The sequence below is a fragment of the Telmatherina bonti genome, assembly GCF_933228915.1.
Source record: "Telmatherina bonti genome assembly, chromosome: 13".
NCBI lineage: Eukaryota > Metazoa > Chordata > Actinopteri > Atheriniformes > Telmatherinidae > Telmatherina > Telmatherina bonti.
In genome coordinates this window covers 37,961,267-37,973,608 of record NC_136611.1, presented here as the reverse complement: position 1 = coordinate 37,973,608, position 12,342 = coordinate 37,961,267, and the positions used below count along the sequence as shown (strand labels likewise).

Below are 12,342 nucleotides of genomic sequence, written 5' to 3'. Positions count from 1 at the left end.
TACACATGTTCTACAAAATGGTTGTATTGTTGTGTGTCTGCACAGGGTCCCCACGACAAATAATTGGCTTCCAACTACCATGCCAGTGCAAACAGTTGCATTTTGGCACATGTTTTATGTCAGATGCCCTTCCCAACCCCTTATCAGGGCTTGGGACTGGCTCTCAGAGAACACTTGAAGCTGTAATACAGGACTCGAATCACCAATCTTCACAAAGCAACCAGATCTACCACCTGAGCCACTGACACTTTAGCTGTAACTCTTATAAAAAAACATCATGAAGGAATTATAGGCTATGTTAGCATCATCATACTTCACTCCAGCTTTATTATTCCAGATCTCTCTTTAATGCCTCACAAGGCCATTTGTTTTCTATCCATTAGGTTTTCTGTTATGACTCATCTTTTATTAAAGTCATAATGATTACAGAGCAAATGATCACTGACTTCAGTCCCTGTGATACTTCAGAGTCTCACTTTCTCCATGTCGTCCCAGTTGGTGATGATGCCATACTGGATGGGATACTTCACAGTCAGGATGCCTCTCTTACTCTGAGCCTCGTCTCCCACGTAGCTGTCCTTCTGTCCCATCCCCACCATCACACCCTGCACAAAAACACCCTCAGTCGCCTTGTTACGCCTCCTGACCTGCAGCTGATCCTCATGGTGAAGTGTGTACCTGGTGTCTGGGGCGCCCAACAATGGAGGGGAAGGAAATCCGTGGGGCATCATCTCCAGCAAAACCAGTCTTACACATACCGGAGCCATTGTCCACAACCAGGGCAGCGATGTCGTCCTCCATGTCTGGAAGGAGAGTTAAACTTTAGTCTATTTAAAATACAAACTTATTGTCAATACTCTGGCTTCTGGCACAAACCTTCTATGTCCAAAAATGATCATAGGGATAAACAAAGCACACTGATTCCAAAGCAAGTTCTACAGGCAAAATATAATCAAAACTGTTACTTCAATGAATTTGGCATGCAGCCTTTCTGAGAAAACAAATTAGTGCACAGGTGAGTCAGTAAGCAGGTGAAAACATTCAGTTATCGTGGAAACACCGGTCTAACTTAGTGCTGCACCATTATGATCGAAACAATCACGATTATTTTGATCAATCTTGTAATCTCCATCTTTAATCACGATCGTTCGTGTTGTTTGGAAAACATATATTTTCATTGCACCATTTGTAAACAACCTACCTGGCAACTCTACATATAGTGGTTCCGTCTATATCTATATCTATATACTTTCAATATATAAATATATTGAAAAAAAAAATTATATATATATATATATATATATATATATATATATATATATATATATATATATATATATATATATATATATATATATATATATATATGGGAAGTGCATTGAAGCGCCAACCGCTCCCATGCACTTCTTCACACACACCTTCAGTCACATCACTCCACACCGACAGCCTGAAGATCAAGGAAATTAGGAACTCCTCCAAGAACTCAAGGAGGTCATATCAATAACTAAAGCTAAGACTGCCACTGATAACCTGGCCCACTGGGATGCACATACAAACACACACTTTATCTATTAATTTATATAATAAATTATTTATTTCATTGCAGTGGTCAGTCAGTTAAGCCTCTGCACTCATAAGGCTGCCATTCACATTGGGCAGCTGCTGCGTGACCAAAGTCTTCTGCTGCTGGCCTTTGAGCATCTTTACCTTGTATAATGTGTTGTGGTTACATTATTATTCATTGTTCACATAAATATACAATAAAAATAATATTGTTTACAGACACACTACAGACCTTTTGCCATTTACCCCGTCATGCTATCAACAGCTAATCGGGGAGCCATACAACAATGACTCTTGTTTTGTCTCTTTCTCATTCCATTCACATTCCATTCTTGATTGCACCGTCTGATGGCAGCAAATTGTAGTAGCTCTCACTTGCTGTCTTGATTTTTTTTTTTAAACACTTCTTTTTTAGATATTAGCTCAAATTAGATTTTTTTCTGAGGATTTCATGACGGTTTGGAGGGTCTGCTGCAAGGGAGATTTTCCTGCATATTTTGGCTCTCTCAAGACCTGTTATGATGAGTCTCCATGGCAACAAAAGACTTGTTTGCAATCAGGATCAACTAATTAAACTCCCCCAAATCAGGATTATCAGTGAAACAACAAATCCTGATGAAGTTGAAAAGAAAGCGACGAGGATGCAGAGCAGGAGTGAGGCAAAGGAGAACGCGATGGAGATTTAAACCATTTCTCCCAACTGTTTTGATGGGTAATGTGAGATCGCTAGCTAACAAAATGGATGAGCTTGAGATGCTAACAAAGTCTCAGAAAGAAAACAGAGAGAGCAGTATTATGTGCTTCACCGAGACATGGCTGCATGAACACATCCCTGACAGTAATGTGTCTGTACCGGGCTTCAAAACGGTCCGTGCAGACCGCAGTAGACAACACAGTGAAAAGCTAAAGGGTGGTGGAATTGCAGTGTTGGTTAACCAGCGTTGGTGTCATCCTGGACTAGGGCCGAGCGATATGGCCAAAAAATAAAATCTCTGATTTTTTTAAACGAAATCTGATTTCCGATTTTAATCGATTTTTTCCCTTTACTGTAAAGAAAAAGAAATAAACAACAGCGAATTTCAGAGTTTTAGAAAAGAAAATGAGGGAGAAAAGCTCAGAAAATCCAAAGCAAATTCTCCACAGCAAGTAGAAAAGCATAAAATAACGCTACGTGCCCACTTTGCATTAACCGCAATTACGAAACGTGATGCTAATGTGCTAAACATTGTTCAATGGAAACACCCGCAAACAACTGTTGTTTGTCAAAATGTACAAATATCATTTTTATTTTGCAACAAAATGTAATGGAAACGCAGAGGGGGCACTTATTGTACATTACTAGCTGCCATGTTGATATGTTTATGCGTTTCTGTGGGAAACCCGCGGGAGCGTGCTGACGTCATTATAAGGTACGGAAGCCCAAAAGGGGCTGGCGGGGCAAAAAAAAAAAAAATCCCGATTTTCATAAAAATAAATCGTCATAAACGGCAAATTCGAATTAATCGATTAAATTGATTAATCGCCCAGCCCTATCCTGGACATATTACTGTCAAGGAGAAGATATGCACAAGGGACATCAAACTGTTAGCTGTGAGCTTCCGTCCATATTATTTACCCAGAGAGTTTACCTGTGTTATTCTGGTAGCGGTTTATATAATACCTGGTACCACACCAGACACAGCCTGTGACGTCATCAGCTCCGTCGTTGCTCGGCTACAAACACAGCATCCAAACTCATTCATGGCGATCTCCGGAGACTTCAACAACGTCTCCCTCTCTGCAACTCTACCAACATTCCAGCAGTTTGTCAGCTGCTCCACCAGAGAAAATAAGATGTTGGACTTATTTTATGCAAATATGAATAATGGATGCAGTTGTTCTGCCCTGCCTCCTTTAGGAAGATCTGACCATAATCTGGTTCTTCTCACCTCCACCTACAAGCCCATCGTTCAGCAGCAACCAGTCATCACAAAGACTATCAAAATCTGGTCTGCTGAAGCTGAAGATGCTCTTAGAGGAGGCTTTGAGGCTACAGACTGGAACGTCCTCTGTGAACCTCATGGAGACGACATCAACGCCATGACTGAGTGTGTGACAGATTACATAAACTTCTGTGTGGACAGCATCGTCCCAACAAGAACAGTGAGGTGCTTCCCTAATAACAAACCCTGGATCACCAGTGACCTGAAAAAGCTGCTGAACATCAAAAAGAAAGCCTTCAGGGATGGAGACAGGGAGTTATTGAGGGCAACACAAAAACAACTCAAAACAACTATGTCTGATTCTCCAGCACCTTTTCAACACCAATCTGAGACTAAATAGAGTCCCAGTGCTGTGGAAAACCTCCTGCCTTGTTCCAGTGCCTAAAAAAACACAACCAGCTGAACCAAGTGACTACAGACCAGTTGCCCTGACATCTCACATCATGAAAGTCCTGGAGAGACTCTTACTGGCTCACCTCAACAAGCAAGTAAACACCTTTCAGGACCCATTCCAGTTTGCATATCGTAATGGACTTGGGGTTGAAGATGCCATCATATACCTGCTCCAGAGAGCACACTCTCATCTGGACCATTCAGGCAGCACTCTGAGGGTCATGTTCTTTCATTTCTCAAGTGCTTTTAATACCATTCAGCCTGCTTTGTTATGTGAGAAGCTCCATAAATTCCAGGTGGATACCTCCACAACCACCTGGATCTATGACTACCTCACAAACAGACCCCAGTTTGTGAGACTGAAAGGTTGTGTGTCTGAGATGGAGGTCAGCAGCACTGGTGCACCACAAGGAACTGTACTCTGGCCATTCCTCTTCCCTCTGTACACCTCAGACTTCCAGTACAACTCTGAGTCCTGTCATCTGCAGAAATACTCTGATGACTCTGCAGTTGTGGGGTGTATCAGGGATGGACAAGAAGCAGAGTACACAGAACTGGTCAGTCAGTTTGTTAAATGGTGCGGTGACAATCATCTCATATTAAATAGCAGCAAAACAAAAGAGATGATTGTTGACTTCAGGAGAAACAAGAATGAACAAACCACTGTTTCCATCCTGGGAGAGGAGGTGGAGGATCTTCTATAAGTCTTTTGCGAAAGATACAGAAGATCATTCCTGCCAGCAGCCATCTAGCCACATTAGCAGCAAAGCTACCTTGTAAGCTACAGCTAGCCTCATACATCAAAGCTCTTTTCTTTCCTCTACACACACACACACACACACACACACCACACCAGCCTTCACTTAATGTCTCATTGTCTTAACCATTTTATTTTGCATTATTGTGGTTAGATTGACAATAGTTTAGCATAGGAAATTTGGATAGGTGATGCATAGGAGTGCATCACATTGATTGAACCGATTGACATTAACCTGTTGGTGAAAATCGTTTAATGAATTCTGCTGTATCTTAAACGAAAGTTGTCTATTTCACTTTGCATTCATTTGTGTCAGATTGCCTGTGACAAAGCCAGTGCTTGATCTCCGCCTTCACTGCTGACTCTTGAGACTGAGGCATTGTTCAGTATCTTTGTTCCTGACTTGTCAGGTGGTGCCACGGACCTTGGTTTACTTGGTAAATCTAACATACATGCTCAACACTTGTCTATGGACATCTGTTGACGATAGAGTCAAATACTGAACAATCCCTCCAGCCCCAACAGACCACTGGTGGGGAAATATATGGGGGAGATACCCTACCGCAACAATTACTGAAACCAATGAACTGATATACAGTACACCGACAGTGATCTTGGACAAGCTTGGACAATATAACATCAAGGGCAAGATGGAGGCACCATGGAAGAGGAGGTTAGAAACCAAGATCAAGGCAACTCAGATAAACAAGATCAAGGCAACTCAGATCAACAAGATCAAGGGAAGTTTGTCAACTGTCAGAACTCCAGAAGGGCACAACCATGAAGAGGGTGTCGGAGAGGTATAGCCAGGTGTCCATACTTGAGGCCCTATAAACTGCCAAACAAAGACTCCAAGCACTGTCTGCGTGACTGAAGGGATACACAAGAGAAGTTGAGGCCAGAAGAATAAACTGGCAGTTCTCAACTAATCCAGCTAATGTGTACTCCCAGTGGCAGGGTAATACCACACAAGTTGACCCACCAAGGCTGGAGACTGAACGATACTGGAAATGCATATGGAAGAAGGAGGCATCACAAAACAGTGAAGCACAGTGGTTAAAAGACCTCAGAGCAGACCACAGCTCCCTCCCTGAACAAGACCCAGTTACCATCCTGGTGGCAGATATCCAGCATAGACTCTCGTGTATGAAGAACTGGTCAGTGCCTGGCCCTGATATGATCCATGCCTACAGGCTAAAGAGGCTGACTTCTCAAATGAATTAACTCCTGAGGGATGGGACTCACCCTTAATGGTTGACCAAGTGACGAACAGTCCTGATACTGAAAGACCCCCACAAGGGATCAGTCCCATCCAACTCCAGCTGCTGACGAAGTCACATCTCCAGATCATCCTCGCCTCGACCGACCATTCTCGCCCTGTGATTATCTACACATCAACTCCTGCTCTGACCATAAATCTGATGTTGTAAGATGCTGCAGTTTGCAATGTCTGACTAAATGTACAACTTTCTAAATGCATACAATGTTTAATTTAAACAGGATCCTTTACTTTCAGGACTGAGATGCAGAAGTGGAAAACTGCAAGTTTAAAACAGCTGTTTGACAGTACATGGACAGTACATGAATAGTGCATGAACAGTACCTGATAGTACATGGACAACACCTGAGAGTACCTCACGGTACATGGACAGTACCTGATAGTACATGAAATGTACCTGACAATACATGGACACTACATGGACAGTACCTGACAATACATGGACAGTACATGGACAGTACCAGAAAGTACATGAACAGTACCTGACAGTACATGGACAGTACCTGACAGTACCATACAGTACATGGACAGTACCTGACAGTAACTGACAGTACATGGACAGTACCTAACAGTACATGGACAGTACCTAACAGTACATGGACAGTACCTGACAGTACATGGACAGTACATGGACGCGGGGGACATGTCCCCGCACTCCCCGCATCTCTGTCGTCTGTGCGCCGCGGTTTTTACAGCTAATATAACCACTTAATTACCTTATTTACATGCTGAAACGTGTTTTTCCGAGTCACACCTAAACGCACCACGAGCAGACGAAGCTCCGTGTAACAAACAACAAACAAACAAACACCATGTGGTGGTAACTACATACAGTCTATGGTGGCAACAGAGAAGCCTGTCAATGGTGTGACTATCATCGTCTAACATGTTCAGCAAACCAGCCAAGAGACAAAACTGAGACAGTTTCTTCCAAACAAACCTCATCAGATGATTCCTGCTGCTGAATATAGATACCAGCTGAAACAGAGAAGTTCTGTAGTGTTTATGTCGCAATGTGGACTTTAAAAGATCACACATAGATGTAAACTAATTTAGCTAAGCTAGCTAGTTAAGGCAGAGGTAGAAGTAGCTACATTTACTTTAATAAGGTTTTGGATAAATTGTACTCTTGGGAGTTTTTTGTTGGAAAAATATTTTTACTGGAGTATTATTATTCTAAAGTAATAATAAACTGCTATTACTGAAGTAAAGCCAGGCTACTAGTTAGGCTACTCTAAGATTACTAACTTCTGGGTAGAAAATATGAATATAAATGTATTTGTTTTCCTTTAGACTGTTATATTTTTTACAGATTTAATTAAGTTTTGTGGTTAAAGTTTAAAGTGAATGAGTTTTATGATTGCTGGTTATTATTTTGATTGAATGATTACATTAATGTTATTTGATGAATAAAATCAGATTGTCAGATTTTTTGTTCGAGATCATTTTTATTCTTACTCAAGTAATTATTAGGATGGAAACTTTTTACTTCTATGGAAGCAACATTGTTCTAAAGAGAGAAATATCCTTGTTGAATTTTTCAAAATTTAAACCCCAAGGAATGAATCCATTTCTTCTTCATTTCTGGTCTCTAGTCTAGACTCTGGTCTGGTCTCGGGTCTAGACTCTGGTCTGGTCTCTGGTCTGGACTTTGGTCGGGTCTCTGGTGTAGACTCTGGTCTGGCCTCTGGTCTGGACTCTGGTCTGGACTCCCGCCTGGACTCTGGTCTGGACTTTGGTCTGGACTGTGGTCTGGATTCTGGTCTGGACTCTGGTCTGGTCTCTAATCTGAACTCTGATCTGGACTCTGGTCTGGTCTCTGGTCTGGACTCTGGTCTGGACTTTGGTCTGGTCTCTGGCCGGACTCTGGTCTAGTCTCTGGTCTGGCGTCTGGTCTGGCCTCTGGTCTGGACTCTGATCTGGAGTCTGGTCTGGACTCTGGTCTGGTCTCTGGTCTGAACTCTGGTCTGGTTTCTGGTCTGGACTCTGGTCAGATCTTTGGTCTGGCCTCTGGTCTGGTCTCTGGTCTGAAATCTGGTCTGGTCTCTGGTCTGGTCTCTGGTATGAACTCTGGTCTTGTCTCTGGTCTGGACTCTGATCTGGACTCTGGTCTGGACTCTGGTCTGGACATTGGTCTGGTCTCTGGTCTGGCCTCTGGTCTGGTCTCTGGTCTGAAATCTGGTCTGGTCTCTGGTCTAGTCTCTGGTCTGGTCTCTGGTATGAACTCTGGTCTGGTCTCTGGTCTGGACTCTGATCTGGCCTCTGGTCCGGACTCTGGTCTAGACATTGGTCTGGTCTCTGGTCTGGCCTCTGGTCTGGACTCTGGTCTGGTCTCTGGTCTGGACTCTGGTCTGGTCTCTGGTATGAACTCTGGTCTGGTCTCTGGTCTGGACTTTGGTCTTGTCTCTGGTCTGGACTCTGATCTGGCCTCTGGTCCGGACTCTGGTCTAGACATTGGTCTGGTCTCTGGTCTGGCCTCTGGTCTGGACTCTGGTCTGGTCTCTGGTCTGGACTCTGGTCTGGTCTCTGGTATGAACTCTGGTCTGGTCTCTGGTCTGGACTTTGGTCTTGTCTCTGGTCTGGACTCTGGTCAGATCTCTGGTCTGGCCTTTGGTATGGACTCTGGTCTGGACATTGGTCTGGTCTCTGGTCTGGCCTCTGGTCTGGTCCCTGGTCTGGTCTCTGGTCTGGACTCTGGTCTGGTCTCTGGTCTGAACTCTGGTCTGGATTATGGTCTGGACTTTGTTCTAGTCTCTGGTCTGGCCTCTGGTTTGGACTCTGGACAGTACCTGACAGTACATGCACAGTACATGGACAGTACATATACAGTACCAGACACTACATGGACAGTACATGGACAGTACCAGAAAGTACATGGACAGTACATATACAGTACCAGACACTACATGGACAGTACATGGACAGTACCAGAAAGTACATGGACAGTACATGTACAGTACCTAACAGTACATGGACAGTACCAGACAGTACATGGACAGTACCTAACAGTAACTGACAGTACATGGACAGTACCTGACAGTACACGGACAGTACCTGACAGTACATGGACAGTACCTGACAGTACATGGACAGTACCTAACAGTACATGGACAGTACCTGACAGTACATGGACAGTACATGACAGTACATGGACAGTACCTGACAGTAACTGACAGTACATGGACAGTACCTAACAGTACACGGACAGTACCTGACAGTACATGGACAGTACCTAACAGTACACGGACAGTACCTGACTGTACATGGACAGTACATGGACAGTACCTGACAGTACATGGTCAGTACATGGACAGTACCTGACAATACATGGACAGTACATGACAGTACATGGACAGCACCTAACAGTACATGGACAGTACCTGACAGTACATGGACAGCACCTAACAGTACATGGACAGTACCTGACAGTACATATACAGTACCAGACAGTACATGGACAGTACATGGACAGTACCTGACAGTACCTGACAGTACATATACAGTACCTGACAGTACCTGACAGTACATGGACAGTACCTGACAGTACACGGACAATACCTGACAGTACATGGACAGTACCTGACAGTACATGGACAGTACCTAACAGTACACGGACAGTACCTGGCAGTACCTGACAGTACATGGACAATACCTAACAGTACACGGACAGTACCTGGCAGTACCTGACAGTACATGGACAATACCTAACAGTACACGGACAGTACCTGACAGTACCTGACAGTATATGGACAGTACATGACAGTACCTGACAGTACATGGACAGTACCTAACAGTACACGGACAGTACCTGAAAGTACCTGACAGTACATGGACAGTACCTGACAGTACACGGACAGTACCTGACAGTAGATCAACAGTACCTGACAGTACATGGACAGTACCTGACAGTACAAGGACAGTACATGACAGTACATGGACAGTACCTAACAGTACATGGACAGTACCTGACAGTACATTGACAGCACCTAACAGTACATGGACAGTACCTGACAGTACATATACAGTACCAGACAGTACATGGACAGTACATGGACAGTACCTGACAGTACATGGACAGTACCTGAATGTATATGCACAATACATGGACAGTACCAGACAGTACATGCACAGTACATGACAGTACATGGACAGTACCTGACAGTACATGGACAGTACCAGACAGTACATGGACAGTACCTAACAGTACATGGACAGTACCTGACAGTACATGGACAGTACATGGACAGTACCAGACAGTACATGGACAGTACCTAACAGTACATGGACAGTACCTGACAGTACATGGACAGCACCTAACAGTACATGGACAGTACCTGACAGTACATATACAGTACCAGACAGTACATGGACAGTACATGACAGTACATGGACAGTACCTGACAGTACATGGTCAGTACATGGACAGTACCTAACAGTACATGGACAGTACCTGACAGTACATGGACAGCACCTAACAGTACATGGACAGTACCTGACAGTACATATACAGTACCAGACAGTACATGGACAGTACATGGACAGTAACTGACAGTACCTGACAGTACATATACAGTACTAGACAGTACCTGACAGTACATGGACAGTACCAGACAGTACATGCACAGTACATGACAGTACATGGACAGTACCTGACAGTACATGGACAGTACATGGACAGTACCAGACAGTACATGGACAGTACCAGACAGTACATGGACTGTACCTAACAGTACATGGACAGTACCTGACATTACATGGACAGTACATGGACAGTACCTGACAGTACCTGACAGTACATGGACAGTACCTGACAGTACATGCACAGTACATAGACAGTACATGGACAGTACCTGACAGTACATGGACAGTACATGACAGTACCTAACAGTACATGACAGTACCTAAAAGTATAGGGAAAGTACCTGACAGTACATGGAAAGTACACGACAGTACATGGACAGTACCTGACAGTACCTGACAGTACATGGACAGTACCTGACAGTACACGGACAGTACATGGACAGTACCTAACAGTACACGGACAGTACCTGACAGTACATGGACAGTACCTAACAGTACACGGACTGTACATGACAGTACATGGACAGTACATGGACAGTACATGACAGTACATGGACAGTACATGACAGTACATGGACAGTACCTGACAGTACAAGGACAGTACATGACAGTACATGGACAGTACCTAACAGTACATGGACAGTACCTGACAGTACATGGACAGCACCTAACAGTACATGGACAGTACCTGACAGTACATATACAGTACCAGACAGTACATGGACAGTACATGGACAGTACCTGACAGTACATATACAGTACCAGACAGTACCTGACAGTACATGGACAGTACCTGACAGTATATGCACAATACATGGACAGTACCAGACAGTACATGCACAGTACATGACAGTACATGGACAGTACCTGACAGTACATGGACAGTACCAGACAGTACATGGACAGTACCTAACAGTACATGGACAGTACCTGACAGTACATGGACAGTACCTGACAGTACATGGACAGTACATGGACAGTACCAGACAGTACATGGACAGTACCTAACAGTACATGGACAGTACCTGACAGTACATGGACAGCACCTAACAGTACATGGACAGTACCTGACAGTACATATACAGTACCAGACAGTACATGGACAGTACATGGACAGTACCTGACAGTACCTGACAGTACATATACAGTACCTGACAGTACCTGACAGTACATGGACAGTACCTGACAGTACACGGACAATACCTGACAGTACATGGACAGTACCTAACAGTACACGGACAGTACCTGGCAGTACCTGACAGTACATGGACAATACCTAACAGTACACGGACAGTACCTGGCAGTACCTGACAGTACATGGACAATACCTAACAGTACACGGACAGTACCTGACAGTACCTGACAGTATATGGACAGTACATGACAGTACCTGACAGTACATGGACAGTACCTAACAGTACACGGACAGTACCTGAAAGTACCTGACAGTACATGGACAGTACCTGACAGTACACGGACAGTACCTGACAGTAGATCAACAGTACCTGACAGTACATGGACAGTACCTGACAGTACAAGGACAGTACATGACAGTACATGGACAGTACCTAACAGTACATGGACAGTACCTGACAGTACATTGACAGCAACTAACAGTACATGGACAGTACCTGACAGTACATATACAGTACCAGACAGTACATGGACGGTACATGGACAGTACCTGACAGTACATATACAGTACCAGACAGTACCTGACAGTACATGGACAGTACCTGACAGTACATGGACAGTACCTGAATGTATATGCACAATACATGGACAGT

General features: G+C 43.9%; 1 protein-coding gene across 2 annotated transcripts in view; it reads right to left on the bottom strand.

Annotated features, from left to right (window-relative positions):
- The window catches only part of LOC306764801 (actin, cytoplasmic 1-like), a 100,993-nt gene that overhangs the window by 7,897 nt on the left and 80,754 nt on the right, over positions 1 to 12,342 (bottom strand). The window contains exons 2-4 of one of the 2 annotated variants that reach the window (XM_079252061.1): positions 5,941 to 6,072; positions 679 to 803; positions 477 to 605 (exon numbers count right to left, since the gene is read on the bottom strand). In XM_079252061.1, coding sequence (XP_079108187.1) covers positions 477 to 605; positions 679 to 803; positions 5,941 to 6,046 — 360 coding nt within the window. In that variant the 5' untranslated portion in view covers positions 6,047 to 6,072. The remainder of the gene's footprint in view (positions 1 to 476; positions 606 to 678; positions 804 to 5,940; positions 6,073 to 12,342) is intronic. The other variant, XM_079252062.1, reaches the window with a different exon arrangement.